Source organism: Budorcas taxicolor, chromosome 10 (assembly GCF_023091745.1).
Source record: "Budorcas taxicolor isolate Tak-1 chromosome 10, Takin1.1, whole genome shotgun sequence".
Taxonomy (NCBI): domain Eukaryota; kingdom Metazoa; phylum Chordata; class Mammalia; order Artiodactyla; family Bovidae; genus Budorcas; species Budorcas taxicolor.
The window spans coordinates 36,768,052-36,785,571 of NC_068919.1; the positions used below are offsets into that span (position 1 = coordinate 36,768,052).

The window sequence follows — 17,520 nt, forward strand, 5'->3', positions numbered from 1 at the left end:
CAGGATAAGAAGGCTTGTGAAAATCAGAGGGAAAGAGAATTTCAAAATGATTAAGATTCTCAAAAGAACACAATGCTACAGGTATTTAAAGAAGAGGGAAAAGACCTGAATTTGGTTACTAAATAGATGCTTTGAAATTTTTTCAAGACACAGTTCCTATTAATTCCTAAGGACAGAAGCCTGGCTCTAAAGCAGTTTTAGAAGCTAAAGAGTGGTAACAGCATATATAGATGACTTCAGATGATAGTAAATGTAGACATCTTCAGGTGAAAAGATGAACACCACACACTGACCTCATCTCCAACGATTAACCATGCCCTTCACAAAGGTGAGGAGAGCCAAAAAACATGTGCTGTGACAGACAACTGGACAATATTTCCTGTCCTTACTGTTCTATACAGCTACTGCGTTAGATTGAAGTCTATTGTGTCTGTGAGTGTAGCTGCCACTCTGAACCAGTGACCAACTGCTGGTGGTGCAACAGAAAAGGAAAAAAGGAAGACCGAAAACAGTTTATGAAGTAGCAGTGACAAGGGGTCTTTTATTCTCATTGTTTTTAAGGACAGTCCTGGTGTTTGAGGCAGATGAATGAAAGAGTGGGAAATACCAGAGGAAGGAAACTCCAGGAAGAAGTAACATAGATTGAGACCAAGAGCCTAGGTAGAGAAAACACTTCAAGAAAGAAAGAGGTAAAAAGAAAGAGACCAAAAGTGAAGATATATGCAGAAACTCAGTGAATAGACTATAGTGAGTGGTACAGAAAAACTGGAGAAGATGAAAAAATTTGAGATAATGTTAATTTTCTTAGAGCAGAAATAAATGAGGTCATCTTCTCAAAAGGGAATCTGATTAGGATTATGTGTTTAAAGAGGGTTATGGTCTACCAGAGAGATGGTATGGGGAGGGAGGTGGGAGGGGGTTCAGGATTGGGAACACGTGTACACCCGTGGTGGATTCATGTTGATGTGTGGCAAAACCAATACAGTATTGTAAAGTTAAAAAAAAAACAACACAGTATGATAGCATAAAAAAAAAAAGTTTCCAGCATGAGGGAAAAAATAAAATAAAATAAAGAGGGTTATGGTCTAAATTATTGCTTAAGGAAAAACATTAGTTCTATATTTTAAAAGTAATATTTTTGGTGGTTTAATGCACACAATAAGACTCTTGATTGAATAAATAGCCACCCACTTCCACTGTTGGATTATTTAAAAGTCTAATCCTAATTTTCATATTATTAATATTCATGTCCAAGGAAATAAATTTAATTAATTTATTAATTGATTAGTGTGTGTTGTAATTTTTAAATTCCACTCTTCCTAACAGTAAATGGAATGCCATGGAGCACATTTTCTAAGTGTAAAAAACTACAAATTTAATAAGATGATTCAAATATATAAGAAAATATCAGAAGTAATAAAACTTTACATCAAGGAAGTTGCAACATAAAACTGTGCTATTAATATTAACCATTAGAACACTTAAAAAGGCACTGATCCTCTTAACAAACTTTACTTACATCACAAGCACACCATTCTTGGAACATTAGTAAAATATTCTTCAACTGCATCTGTATAGCAATGGCAGCCTCCCAGTCAGGATCTACTTCTATGTGTTGCCCAACTTGCCTTCTGATTTCTTCCATTCCCTACAAGAAAAGAGTAATTAACATACATACATAGGCCCTCTTTCTTTGCTCCTCCATTGGCAAAATATAAAATTATCAAGGTTCATACTCATGTATGCTTAAGTATTTTTTTTAAAACATGGCTATCTAAGTCAGAATGCATGGATTCAAACTCTTACTCTTGTCACTCTCTAGCTGTATGATCCTGGTCAAATTATTTCTAAGCTATGATTCCCTTGTATGTAAAATGGGGATAATAATAGTAACTATCTCATAAGATTGCTATGAGGCTCAAAAGAAATAATGTGTGAAGATATTTACAACAGTTATCACATACTATACATTAATAAACATAAATAGTAACAGTAGCAGTTAACTAAGGTCTATGAAAGCAGGATCAGTGAGGCAGTGTTGAAATTTCACTTTTACTTTGCTACAATTATTCTTTCTCAAAACCGTAATCTGCTCAAAACAAAACATGAAAAATTGGGATTAAATTTTTAAAATAAATTTATCTTACTGATGTACAGAAGAACCATCATACCTGCATACAGGTAAGAATCTTCAAAAAAGATCGAAAGCCTTCAAGGAACTGCATTCTTAATCTTTCTGTCCATACTGTGGGCTTGCTGATCAGGATATATCTAATATTTCAAGAGACAAAGAAACATTTCACTTTCCTATTTTGACATAATTTTAAGGTTCTCAGGGCTATACACAATGTTGATTCATCAAAATTATGTATTCTAATTTCTTACAATTCTAGGCAGCACTAGAATTATGCCAGCAAACTGTGAATGCTCTACCAGAGGCAGATGTCAAGGCTAAAGCCTGAGTTCTCCACTCAAAAATTAGGCTGATTAAGTGAACCTAGAAGGAAACTAGCTGGTGACAGACGGACAATCACAATACAAACTTTCTAAAAGCATTCATATACTTTACCCGAAGGACCAGATGAAATCCCCTCAGTCTCAAAATACATGTTAAAACTACCTGTGCAGGATGTCTGTTGTCTGTGCAAACTGTTTCAGTATATTCTGTAAGTTAAAAACTAATCTTATTCATTAAAATGACACGCTTTTACCCCTAAAGCATGTAGTCGTAAGAATTACAGAAAAATTGCAATGCATATAGTAGTTTGGCCTGAGGATTCAATACTTTTATTGCTGCTGCTCAGTATGACTATAGATTTGTAACTTGGTGTGAATACCTGGCACTGGTTACCAGAGCCATTCAGTCCTGTTATCTGATTTCAGTACCATAGATAAACTACTGCTGGTGAGTCAGGAAATTTGTAAAAGACTTCCTACCTCCAGGCATTCTTTGCCCTGATCCAGAAGAAGGATATAAACACCTATGTCATCCTGGCTTACATAACGGAATATATTTGTTTGAAAGGATAAACAGACCCAATGTAGCCTACAATTTATAAGAACAATAATTCTTTAGACTGCAAAGAAAATGACTGGTTTCACGTCCAATGGGAACAAGGTTTACCATGAAATAACTTCTCAGGAAGGAATAATTAATAATTGATAAAATGATTTTGCACTCAGTCAACCCAAATCAATTCCTATTACACAACAGGTATCAGGAACAGAAACACAGATAAGATACCCAACCCTTGAGGTTCACAGTGTAGAGGGAAAAAACAGATATGTATCCTGGACACTGTAATCGAAATTTAAGCTCCCCAAAAAAGGACACAAAGGAAGTAACGCAGAACATAAAAGACAAGGCAAAAAGATGGAGGAAAAATTAAGTTTTATTTGTAAAGACAATAAGGATTATAGCTTAGTTTTTCCCTTTCTTTAAATATCCATTAATATGTTCAAAGTTAAAATACAATCATCTTGGACTTTACTAAAGAAATAACTTTAAAGTATGCTAAGTACATTCTAAACTTTTCCTTTAAAGTAAAAGTAAAAAAGACTAAAGTTTAAATTCTATCACAATGAATAAATGGCATCAAAGATTGGCTCTTTTCTAGAGCACAGTTCAGTTCAGTTGCTCAGTCGTGTCCAACTCTCTGCGACCCCATGAATCGCAGCATGCCAGGCCTCCCTGTCCATTACAAACTCCCGGAGTTCACTCAGACTCACATCCATCGAGTCAGTGATGCCATCCAGCCATCTCATCCTCTGTCGACCCCTTCTCCTCCTGCCCCCAATCCCTCCCAGCATCAGAGTCTTTTCCAATGAGTCAACTCTTCGCATGAGGTGGCCAAAGTACTGGAGTTTCAGCTTTAGCATCATTCCCTCCGAAGAAATCCCAGGGCTGATCTCCTTCAGAATGGACTGGCTGGATCTCTTTGCAGTCCAAGGGACTCTCAAGAGTCTTCTCCAACACCACAGTTCAAAAGCATCAATTCTTCAGCACTCAGCCTTCTTCACAGTCCAACTCTCACATCCATACGTGACCACTGGAAAAACCATAGCCTTGACTAGATGGACCTTGGTTGGCAAAGTAATGTCTCTGATTTTCAATATGCTATCTAGGTTGGTCATAACTTTTCTTCCAAGGACTAAGCGTCTTTTAATTTCATGGCTGCAGTCACCATCTGCAGTGATTTTGGAGCTCCAAAAAGTAAAGTCTGACACTGTTTCCACTGTTTCCCCATCTATTTCCCATGAAGTAATGGGACCAGATGTCATGATCTTCGTTTTCTGAATGTTGAGCTTTAAGCCAACTTTTTCACTCTCCACTTTCACTTTCATCAAGAGGCTTTTTAGTTCCTCTTCACTTTCTGCCATAAGGGTGGTGTCATCTGCATACCTGAGGTTCTTGATATTTCTCCTGGCAATCTTGATTCTAACTTGTGCTTCTTCCAGCCCAGCATTTTTCATGATGTACTCTGCATATAAGTTAAATAAGCAGGGTGACAATATACAGCTTTGATAAAGTCCTTTTCCCGTTTAGTACCAGTCTGTTGTTCCATGTCCAGTTCTAACTATTGCTTCCTGACCTGCATATAGGTTTCTCAAGAGGCAGGTCAGGTGGTCTGGTATTCCCATCTCTTTCAGAATTTTCCACAGTTTATTGTGATCCACACAGTCAAAGGCTTTGGCATAGGCAATAAAGCGGAAATAGATGTTTTTCTGGAACTCTCTTGCTTTTTCCATGATCCAGCGAATCATCTCTCTGGTTCTTCTGCGTTTTCTAAAACCAGCTTGAACATCTGCAAGTTCACGGTTTCACGTATTGCTGAAGCCTGGCTTGGAGAATTTTGAGCATTCCTTTACTAGCATGTGAAATGAGTGCAATTGTGTGGTAGTTTGAGCATTCTTTGGCATTGCCTTTCTTTGGGATTGGAATGAAAACTGACCTTTTCCAGTCCTGTGGCCACTGCTGAGTTTTCCAAATGTGCTGGCATATTGAGTGCAGCACTTTCACAGCATCATCTTTCAGGATTTGAAATAGCTCAACTGGAATTCCATCCCCTCCACTAGCTTTGTTCGTAGTGATGCTTTCTAAGGTCCACCTGACTTCCCATTCCAGGATGTCTGGCTCTAGGTGAGTGATCACACCATCGTGATATACAGTGCTACTCAAAAGGTTGGTTCACACACCAGAAGTATCAGCATCAAGTAAATCTTTAGAAATGCAGAATCTTGGTTTCTAGTCAGATCTACTCAGTCTGTGTTTTAACAAGCTCCCACAATGATCTGCAGTCATATTAATATTTGAGAAGCACTGATCTAGAGAAGAATTTATGTTTCTAGTGACTTCACATAGTTTATGCCTGACTCCTGTAGGAGACCTAAGAAGTAAAGAAGATGCAAGAGACAGGAAGAAAAGAAAGAGTAAAGAAGAAAAGAAACAACTAAAAGGCATTAAAAGTATTTGTGGCTATTTCTGATTTAAAAGGGTTTCAAGAAGAAGTAGTGAATGAATAAGTCTATGGGGAAATAATAAGAATGACTACAAAATTTCTACAATGAGAGATTGAGAAATGGGGATCAATAATTACTTGTAAAATGAAGGGCATATCTGATTGGTGTTTTAGGCCAGGTTTCAGAGAAGGCTTTACTGCTGTTTATGTAGTCTGTGAGGCTACTTGATGTAGTGAAAGGAACATGAGCATTACAGACAAATAGTGGTAGGGTCAAATCCTGCCACTTACTTAGCTTTATGACCTTATGCAAATAAATATAATCTACAAATAAAGATTATATCACCTGCCTTATGAGAACATTGCAAGAATAAAATGAAGTAAAATAAGCAAAGCTCCTTAACACACAATGGTTACTAATAAATAACACAGGACCCTTGTGAGAGTGAATTAAATAAGTCCTCAAAAGACATTAATTTTCCCTTCTCCTTGTCATTAGAGATATGTCTATTTATATAAGGATGTAGAAAAGAAGTTGTGAGCATTAGAAGAGTGGGAAAACTTTAAAATTACCTTCCCAACCAAGGACCCTAAAGGTTTACCACAGGGGTAGGCCTCCCAGGTGGTACAACGGTGAAAGAATCCCACCTGCTAATGCAGGAGACAAGGAGATGCAGCCTGGAGGAGGAAATGGCAACCCACTCCAGTATTCTAGCCTGGAGAACTCCATGGACAGGGAAGTCTGGCAGGCTATAGTCTATGGGGTCGCAAAGAGTTGAAGTAACTCTAAATTATTTACTGCAGAGAATAATTATAGTCAGAGATCCACAAAATAAAATAAAATATGGTAAAATAATGAGTGATTATGCACTACTTCTCTGGATAGAAAAATAACTCCGTTATAAGAATACTTCAGAGCAATGAGAACTACAGTAAAGAGATTTTTCCTACACAGCAGACCAGAGGAATGACAAATAGAGTAATTTAACACTAAGCATTAAGTACTGCTATCTGGAGTTTTTGTATATTTTTTGTTTTGTGTGATATAAATTATGCATAATTTGCAAATCACACTAGCTAAATCGTAAGTCACTACTGAACTCATTGCCATCTCAACTTGTACTGAAGATATGATAACATAATAATTTAAGGAACTTTAAAGAATGAATTACATGTTATAATCATGTTTAGAAACTGAGGAATTGGAAAAGGTCTGGAAGCATTTTTCTCAGTATTACCAGGGATCCAATGAATAGTTTCAGAAATTTTGTCAAATGTATTTTTCTAATTAAACTATTTCTAGGTTGGTTTGGAAACTTGTTTGTATCCCTTTATACCTTACATGGTCACTAGAGGAAATGGAAAAAATTAGAGTGATTTTATTCCCCAAGGGACAAGAATAAATAATCATATATATCTCAGAGCTCTTTTTTAAACAGCAAAGTAAATGAAACATATTTTGTCAATATATTCTTAAAATAATTTTTTGAAGTTTATGATTTATTGAATCCTTTATATAGCATAATCCTTACAGTAGTCACCATCTATTTAAAGAAAAATAGAAATTTATTTCCTTCTAGGTTCAATGATCCCAAATATGATCTATCATGTGATTTCAACTTCAGTTTAAAAGGAAACTCTATTCTCTTCAGAGAGAATGTCTTAAGAAACCTTGGATGAATATATATAACTTGATCATATCTAGGAAAAAGGGAATTAAAAATATTCACATCAATAAGATCCTTTGAAACTAACCACAAAGAGACTATGCAAGAGGGGCAGAAGCAAAACGCATGAGTGGAAGTGAGTGGAAGACATGGTGATTACAATGGAGATTCATTTAATGATCTCCAAAGACCCTAGATCCTATGAGGGGCCCTTCCTCAGTACCTTCTTTATTGACCTGATTTTAACTCTATAAGAAGCCTTTACTTAAGAGATTTACTGACATGAAAGTCACAGTTCTTTGTACTCGTTATCACTAGATAACCAAAAAGATCAGATGTTTATTTATAGGATAGAATAAATCCAACTGTGTTTAATAGGTACCCTCACCTTTTGACTTGAACAACTTACTTTAGATCACAAATTACTGCATATACTCTTCCCAATTTGTCTTGGCTATAACCCTGGAAGTTGAATTTATTGTTCCTATCCAAATACTCAGGCAAAACTTCCAGGAGAGTTTCAGTAATGACAGAGATAACATTCTGCTCTTCAATAAGATGTCGAGCCTGTAGAATATGTCAAGAATATTGTCATTAGTATTAACTTATTATAGTATGGATTTTATCTATTCATTTGGTTGGTAAGTCATTTTGAATAAATGTTTGCTGAGCATCAAACACAGTCCTTATTCTCACAGAATAGCAATTTCTGAGAAATTATTTTCTAAAAGTTCCCTACCTCTCAGGAACTGGAAAAAACCTGTCTGAACACCCCAAGCCCATTACACATGTTACTGACATGAATGTTTACCACTATTAATTATACAGTGAGCGAAGCAGAACAAACAGATATACTTCAGGCTTCTATCATATACATTATGTATTCTGACATTTCCCCCTCACTCACAATTCAATTTCTCTTTCATATCCTTTTCTCTGGGCTTTGAAAAGAGAAAGTAGAAACCAAACTGTCCATAAGAAACAGCAATGGTAGTAGTACAAAAAGGAAGCAGAATCCTTCACTCTCCTCCCAAGCCTTGCAGCACCATCTCCTGCAAATGCCTGACAGTCATACTCTCCCCCAGTTTTGCTGTATCTTAGGCTCTCCTCTCACCCCCAACAACAATAAGAGTAAAGGTATTAATAAGGCACTGCTCCTAAGTTACTCTAGACACCAAGAAACCAGCTCTGGTGTTCCCCTGCAGAGATGAGGACTTTCAAACCAACTCAGAGCCACCACTCCCACTCCATGGGTTACCTAGACCTTGGGAACCATTAAAGTATTCACATGCTGATACCACTGAAGAATTACTCAATTTTCCAAGTGGAATAGAACATAGTGACTCAGAAATGGTTTTAATTCAACATTAAATAAAATTCTTCAAAAACAAAACAAATGTAACTTATAAAGATTGTCAAGACTAATTAATACATACCAAAGTAGGAACAGTAAACATCTGAACTGAGAGTGCAGTTATAGAGATACTTCTGTCATGATCATCACTGATATAGTCTTTTTGGAGCTGCTTGTAATACTGAAAGATACAACAATAAGTAGAGAAGCAATTATAAATGACTACTGAAAACTTTTAAAATCCCAATTTTAACAGCTGCTATATTTGTTTCTATGTATAAGATGGCAAGTATTGTAATACCTATTTATTAAAGGGAGATAGTACAGTCAACAAAAATTTACTAAAACAGCAAGTAACAAAAGATTGAAAAAGAATTCAGCTATCCAATCTAGTATAGTAAGAAATAATGATTTTTAAAAAACGAAACACACATACATACACACAGAGGTAAAAATCACAGAGCACTGCAAAGGTGCAATGTATCCTTTCTCCAAACAGAATCTGGGGCAATCTTTAGCAGATTTTCTTCCCAATGAAATACAGCAGGGACTATATTAAATGTATTTAAAAACTGATATGACCCAGAAAATCAATCATCAGATTCAATCCAGCCTGAAACAGAATGGATGCTGGCTATGCATAACTTCTTATCCATACTAATGCATACCAGATGAAAATCAACCCTGATATCTTTCGAGAACAAAAACAATAATACATCCAGTCATGCCTCAAGCAGCTATTATATGTAAGCACAGTATTAGATCCTTGACCTACGTATTTAATTCCATCCATTAGAATTCACATGAAGTTTAACAGGTAATCCTAAGGAGGGTAAACTGCTGTTGTATAAAGAAAAAATTCATTTCAGATCACATACATGGTCCTTTATTCTACCTCTAAAGAGTTTTTGAAGAATAGAGTTGATAATTTGAGTTGTCATCACCTTTCAAGAAACCAAATATCTTAGCTGCTTTTATCAATCTAATTATAAAATCCAGGAAGTGCAAGTATCTTATCCCACAGTATCATTTACCTGTGATAACCATTATTTCACATTCTGTTTCCAATTCCATTCTGATTCTACCTCTGACTTAAGTTTTGCAGAATTTTGTGCAACTCAAAATCAGAATAAACTAACAAGAATTTCTTGCATACCTCTGTATAAGACAAAGTAGAAGATTTAAAGAAGTACATGTTCTAACTAATTTAACTTGAGAGACACACAAGAAAATACAACAATGTAAGGGATATACAATAGATCAACAAAACAATATTAAAAAGCTATAGAAGCAGTCCTAAGAAGGCGGAGGAATAGGAGAACTAGGACACTTTTCCTCCCACAAATTCATCAAAAGATTATTTGAATGCTGGGCAGCTTCCACAAAACAAATTCTGAACCCTGGCGGAAGACACCAAGTACCCAGAAAGGCAGCCCATTCTCCTTGAAAGAAGGTAGGACAAAACATGAAAGACAAAGAGAGACACAAAAGAGTTAGGGACAGAGACTGGTCCTGGGGAGGGAGCTGTGATGGAGGAAAAGTTTCCAAACAGTAGGAAACCCTCTCTCAGGTGGGTCTGTGGGGAGTTTCGCAATTTCAGTGGGCAACATAACCAGGAGAAAAAAAAAACCCCACAAAACCCACAGAATACTCACCTAAACACAACTGCCAGTGGAAAAGTAGCCCAAACGCTTGCGTTTGCCACCAGCCAGCAGGGGCTGGACAGGGAGGGGTAGGCTGCATAATCGGTGCTTAGGGTAAGGACTGGGCCTGAATGCCCTGAGGACAATCTGAGGGAGCTAACGTGAGACAGCAACCCAAAGTGTGGGATAGCCAGAGAGGGGGAAAAAAGAAAAAGAGAACTTTCCCGCAAAAGGCTTTAAAGCACAGCCTGTGTTGCTCACAGAACAAAGGACTGAGACAATACCAAAGGAAAGCTAGCCGGCTGTGTACAGCCCTCTGCTCTCTCCCCTCTGTTGGAGGCAGAGAAGCAGGTGAGTGACAGCCAGAGTTGGAAGGCAAGTGGCTGCTCCAATCTTGGTCCCAGAGATGGGCATCCTCCACTAAACTGTAAGCAGGCTTCTAGTTGCTAACCATGTCTTCCTGGGATCCTGGATGGTTGACATCTGCCAGGAGGGTTGCAGCCTGAGATCAGCTCACCAGAAGAGACATGCAGGGTACCTGGGAAACCACGTGGCTGGGACTGGGGAGGTGATTAAGATGCATGACCCACCTGGGACAGTGCATCTGCCAAACACCTGGTGGCCTGAGCTGCTCGGAACTGGGAAGGGTACAAAATGCGTGCCCAGCCGAGTCTGTGCCCTTGCGGAGTACCTGAGAACCTGAGCAGCTGAGACCTGGGAAGTGCACAAACTGCAGGGCCTGCTTTGGACAGTGCCCCTGCAGAGCACCCTGGAGCCTGAGCAGTGTGGACTCAGGAAGCACATGCTGCCGTGAGCTGGGGCAAACTCAGTGTGGTCCATACACTGCGAGCACTCCCCTCACACGCCAGCAATATTTGCTTGCAGTGTCCCTCCCTCCCCACAACACAACTGAACAAGTAGGCCTAAATAAGTGACCACGTTCGGCCCCTTGTGTCAGGGCAGAAATTAGACACTGAAGAGACTTGCAAACAGAGGAAGCCAAAATAAAGAAGAGGGAACAGCTCTGGAAGTGACAGGCGCAACAGATTAAACCCCTATAGTTAACATTGACTAAGCACTGGAGGGGCCTATAGACCTTGAGAACAAGTACAAGCTGGAACAAGGAACTATCTGAAACTAAACTGACCCCACACTGCCCACAACAGCTTCAGAGAAATTCCTAGATATATTTTTACTATTATCACTTTTTTAAACTTTAACCTCTTTATTACTCCTTTAATTTTCATTTTTATAACCTATTATTATGTTGCAGAAAAAAAGACCCTATTTTTAAAGCAAATTTCATATATATATATTTTATAATTTTTGTGATTGATTTTGTTTTGTATTTTCAATATTGTTTTTTTTGAAAGTCTAACCTCTACTCTAGATTTTTAATCTCTGCTTTTTGGTATTTGTTATCAATTTTGTACCTTTAAGAATCTAATCTTCAGTATCCATTTTCACTCAGGGGTGTGATTACTGGCTTGATTGCTCTCTCCCCTTTTGAATCTCCCTTTCTTCCCCCAGGTCATCTCTATCTCCTCCCTCCCCCTTCTCTTCTTGACTTAACTCTGTGAATCTCTCGGGGTGTTCTGGGCTGTGGAGAACACTTAGGGAACTGATTACTGGCTAGACTGGTCTCTCCCCTTTTGACTGCCCCTCTTCTCCTCCTGGTCACCTCTATCTCCCTCCTCCCTCTTCTCGTCTCTATGTAACTCTGTGAATCTCTCTGGGTGTCCCCTGCTGTGGAGAATTGCTTCACCATTAACCTAGGTATTTTCTCATTTGTGCTGTATGGATGGAGAAGTCTTGAGGCTACTGTAAGAGAAGGACAGAAAGCCAGAGGCAGGTGGCTTAGTTCTAAAACTTGAGAACATCAGAGAACTCCTGATTCCAGGGAACATTAATAGACAAGAGCTCACTCAAAAGCCTCCATACCTACACTGAAACCAAGCTCCACCCAAGGGACAAGTTCCAGGGCAAGACATACTATGCTAATTCTCCAGCAAAGCAGGAGCACAACCCTGAACATTAAAAGACAAGCTGTCCAAAGCCATGTCAAACTCATACACACCCCCAAACTCACTACTGGACACTTCACTGCACTCCAGAGAGAAGAGATACAGCTCCATCCACCAGAACACAGATGCAAGCTCCCTTAACCAGGAAACCTTGACAAGCCACTAGTCCAACCCCACCCACAGGAAGCAGGCTCCACAATAAAGAGGAAACAAACTTTCAGCCTACAGAAAGGGCACCCCAAACACAGCAATAGAAACAAAATGAAAAGACAGAGAAATATTCAGCAGGTAGGGGAACACGATAAATGCTCACTAAACCAAACAAAAGAGGAGGAGATATGGAGTCTACCTGAAAAAGAATTCAGAATAATGATAATACAGGTGATTCAAAATCTTGAAAACAAAATGGAGTTACAGATAAATAGACTAGAGACAAGGATTGAGAAGATGCAGGAAATGTTTAACAAGGACCTAGAAGAAATAAAGAGTCAGTCAATAATGAATAATGCAATAAATGAGATCAAAAACACTCTGGAGGGAACCAACAGTAGAATAACTGAGGCAGAAGATAGGATAAGTAAGGTGGAAGACAGAATGGTGGAAATAAATGAAGCAGAGAGGAAAAAAGAAAAAAGAATAGAAAGAAATGGGGACAACCTCAGAGACCTCTGGGACAATGTTAAACACCCCAACATTCGAATAACAGGTGTCCCAGAAGAACAAGACAAAAAGACAGGGCATGAGAAAATACCTGAGGAGATAACAGTTGAAAACTTCCCTAAAATGGGGAAGGAAATAGACACCCAAGTCCAAGAAACCAAGAGAGTTGCAAACAGGATAAACCCAAGGAAAAACACCCCAAGACACATATTAATCAAACTAATGAAGAGAAAATATCAAAAGCAGCAAGGCAAAAGCAATAAATAACACACAAAGGGATCCCCATAAGGATAACAGCTGATTCTTCAACAGAAACTCTTCAGGCCAGAAGGGAAAGGCAGGACATACTTCCAGTGCTGAAAGAGAAAAACCTACAAGCCAGATTACTATAACCAGCAAGGATCTCATTCAAATATGAAGGAGAAATCAAAAGCTTTACAGACAAGCAAAAGCTGGGAGAATTTAGCACCACCAAACCAGCTCATCAACAAATGCTAAAGGATCTTCTCTAGAAAGGAAACACAGAAAAGGTTTATAAACTCAAACCCAAAACAACAAAGTAAATGGCAACGGGATCATACCTATCAATAATTACCTTAAATGTAAATGGGTTGAATGCCCCAACCAAAAGACAGACTGGCTGGATGGATACAAAAATAAGACCCCTATAAATGCAGTCTACAAGAGACCCACGTCAAGCCAAGGGACACATACAGACTGAAAGTGAAGAGCTGGCAAAAGATATTTCATGCAAATGTAGACCAAAAGAAAGCAGGAATAACAATACTCATATCAAATAAAATAGACTTTGAAATAAAGACTGTGAAAAGGGACAAAGAAGGACATTACGTAATGATCAAAGGATCAATCCAAGAAGAAGATATAATAATTATAAATATAAATGCACCCAACATAGGAGCACTTCAATACATAAGGCAAATGCTAACAAGTATGAAAGGGGAAATTAAGTCACACAGTAATAGTGAGAGACTTTAATACCCTACTCACACCTATGGATAGCTCAACCAAACAGAAAATTAGTGAGGAAACACAAACTTTTAATGATACAATGGACTGGTTAGACCTAATTGCTATCTATAGGACATTTACCCCAAAACAATGACTTTCACCAGTTTCTCAAGTGCACATGGAACATTTTGCAGGACAGAACACATCCTGGGCCATAAATCTAGCCTTGGTAAATTCAAGAAAATTGAAATCATTTCAAGTATCTTTTCTAATCACAATGCAGTAAGATTCGATTTCAACTACAGGGAAAAAGCTATTAAAATACAACATATGGAGGCTAAACAACATGCTTCTGAATAATCAACAAATCACGGAAGAAAAAGGAAATCAAAATATGCATAGAAATGAATGAAAATGAAAACACAACAACCTAAAACCTATGAGATTCAGTAAAAGCAGTGCTAAGTGGAAGGTTCATAGCAACACAAGCTAACCTCCAGAAAACAGGAGAAAAAATAAATAAATTATGTAACTTTACACCTAAAGCAACTAGGAAAAGAAGAAACGAAGAACCCCAGGGTTAGTAGAAGGAAAGAAATCATAAAAATTAGAGCAGAAATAAATGAAAAAGAAACAATAGAGACTACAGTAAAAAAACAAAACTAAAAGCTGGTTCTTTGAGAAGATAAATAAAATAAAATAGACAAACCATTACCCAGACTCAAGAAAAAAAAGGGAGACGAATCAAATCAACAAAATTAGAAATGAAAATGAAGAAATCACAACAGACAACCCAGAAATACAAAGGATCATAAGAGACTACTATCAGCAACTATATGCCAATAAAATGGACAACTTGGAAGAAACAGATGAATTCTTAGAAAAGTATAACCTTCCAAAACTGAACCAGGAAGAAACAGAAAATCTTAACAGATCTACCACAAGCATTGAAATCGAAACTGTAATAAAAAATCTTCCAACAAACAAAAGTCCAGGACCAGATGGCTTCACAGCTGAATTCTACCAAAAATTTAGAGAAGAGCTAACACCTATCCTACTCAAACTCTTTCAGAAAATTGCAGCAGAAAGGTAAATTTCCAAACTCATTCTATGAGGCCACCATCACCCTAATGCCACAAAAAAAGAAAACTATATGCCAATCTCATGATAAACATAGATGCAAAAATTCTCAACAAAATTCTAGCAAACAGAATCCAACAACCTATTAAAAAGATCATACATCATGACCAAGTGGGCTTTATCCCAAGGATGCAAGGATTCTTCAATATCTGCGAATCAATCAATGTCATATAACACATGAACAAATTGAAAGATATAAACCATATGATTATCTCAACAGATGCAGAGAAAGCCTTTGACAAAATCAAACACCCATTTATGATAAAAACTCTCCAGAAAGCAGGCATAGAAGGAATATACCTCAACATAATAAAAGCCATATATGATAAACCCACAGCAAACATTACCCTTGATGGTGAAAAACTGAAAGCATTTCCCCTAAAATCAGGAACAAGACAAGGGTGCCCACTCTCACCTCTACTATTCAATATAGTTTTGGAAGTTTTAGCCATAGCAATCAGAGAAGACAAAGAAATAAAAGGAACCCAAATTGGAAAAGAAGAAGTAAAACTCTCACTGTTTGTAGATGGCATGATCCTCTACATAGAAAACTCTAAAGACTCTACCAGAAAATTACTAGAGCTAATCAATGAATATAGTAAAGTTGCAGGATATAAAATTAATACACAGAAATCCCTTGCATTCCTATATACTAACAATGAGAAAAGAGAAAGAGAAATTAAGAAAACAATCCCATTCAACATAGCAAAAAAAAAGAATATAATACTTAGGAATAAATCTACCTAAAGAAACAAAAGACCTATATATAGAAAACTATAAAACACTGATGAAAGAAATCAAAGATGACACAAATAGATGGAGAAATATACCATGTTCATGGATCGGAAGAATCAATATAGTGAAAATGAGTATACTACCTAGAGCAATCTACAGATTCAATGCAATCCCGATCAAGCTACCAACAGTATTTTTCAGAGAACTAAAACAAATAATTTCACAATTTGTATGGAAATACAAAAAGCCTTGAATACCAAAGCAATCTTGAGAAAGAAGAATAGAAGTGGAGGAATCAACCTGCCTGACTTGAGACTATACTACAAAGCTATAGTCATCAAGAAGACAGTATTGGTATTGGCACAAAGACAGAAATACAGATCATTGGAACAAAATAGAAAGCCCAGAGATAAATCCACGCACCTGTGGACACCTTATCTTTGACAAAGGAGGCAAAAATATACAATGGAGAAAAGACAATCTCTTTAACAAGTGGTGCTGGAAAAACTGCTCAACCACCTGTGAAAGAATGAAACTAGAACACTTTATAACACCATACACAAAAATAAACTCAAAATGGATTAAAGATCTAAATGTAAGACCAGAAACTATAAAACTCATAGAGGAAAACATAGGAAAAACACTATCTGATATAAATCACAGCAAAATCCTCTATGACTCACCTCCCAGAGAAATGGAAACAAAAGCAAAAACAAACAAATGGGACCTAATTAAAATTAAATGCTTCTTTGCACAACAAAGGAAACTATAAAGGTGAAAAGACAGCCTTCTGAATGGGAGAAAATAATAGAAACGAAGCAACTAATAAAAAATTATCTCAAAAATATACAAGCAGCTCAATTCCAGAAAAATAAACGACCCTATCAAAAAATGGGCCAAAGAACTAAACAGACATTTCTCCAAAGAAGACATACAGATGGCTAACAAACACATGAAAAGATGCTCAACATCACTCATGATCATAGAAATGCAAATAAAAATCACAATGAGGTACCATCTCTCGCTGATCAGAATGGCTGCTATCAAAAAAGTCTACAAACAATAAATGCTGGAGAGGGTGTGGAGAAAAGGGAACACTCTTACACTATTGGTAGGAATGCAAACTAGTACAGCCACTATGGAGAACATTGTGGAGATTCCTTAAAAAACTGGAAGTAGAACTGCCTTACGACCCAGCAATCCCACTGCTGGGCATACACACTGAGGAAACCAGAATTGAAAGAGACACGTGTACTCCAATGTTCACCGCAGCACTGTTAACAATAGCTAGGACATGGAGGCAACCTAGATGTCCATTGGCAGATGAATGGATAAGAAAGTTGTGGTACATATACACAATGGAATATTACTCAGCTATTAAAAAGAACACATTTGAATCAGTTCTAATGATATGGATGAAACTGGAGTCTATTATCCAGAGTGAAGTCAGAAAGAAAAAGACCAATGCATATTTTAACACATATATATGGAATTTAGAAAGACAGTAATGATGACCCTATACGCGAGACAACAAAAGATATAGAGATGTAAAGCACAGACTTTTGGACTCTGTGGGAGAAGGCGAGTGTGGGATGATATGAGAGAATAGCACTGAAACATGTATGTTAACCATACATGAAACAGATGACCAGTCTAAGTTCGATGCATGAAACAGGGCACTCAAAGCCGGTGCACTGGGACAACCCAGAGGGATGGGATGAGGAGGGAAGTGGGAGGGGGCTTCGGGATAGAGGACACATGTACACCTGTGACTGATTCATGTCAATGTATGGCAAAAACCACTATAATATTGTAAAGCAAATCCTCCAATTAAAAGAAAATTTTTTAAAAAGCTATAAATTTGTATAT

The 17,520-nt window shown here is 37.5% G+C and overlaps 1 protein-coding gene across 1 annotated transcript in view; it reads right to left on the reverse strand.

The window, feature by feature from the left end:
- Positions 1–17,520, reverse strand: part of UBR1 (ubiquitin protein ligase E3 component n-recognin 1) — a 152,827-nt gene that overhangs the window by 87,034 nt on the left and 48,273 nt on the right. Inside the window, exons 11-14 of the mRNA XM_052646203.1 lie at positions 8,563–8,661; positions 7,536–7,693; positions 2,172–2,271; positions 1,520–1,648 (exon numbers count right to left, since the gene is read on the reverse strand). Coding sequence (XP_052502163.1) covers positions 1,520–1,648; positions 2,172–2,271; positions 7,536–7,693; positions 8,563–8,661 — 486 coding nt within the window. The remainder of the gene's footprint in view (positions 1–1,519; positions 1,649–2,171; positions 2,272–7,535; positions 7,694–8,562; positions 8,662–17,520) is intronic.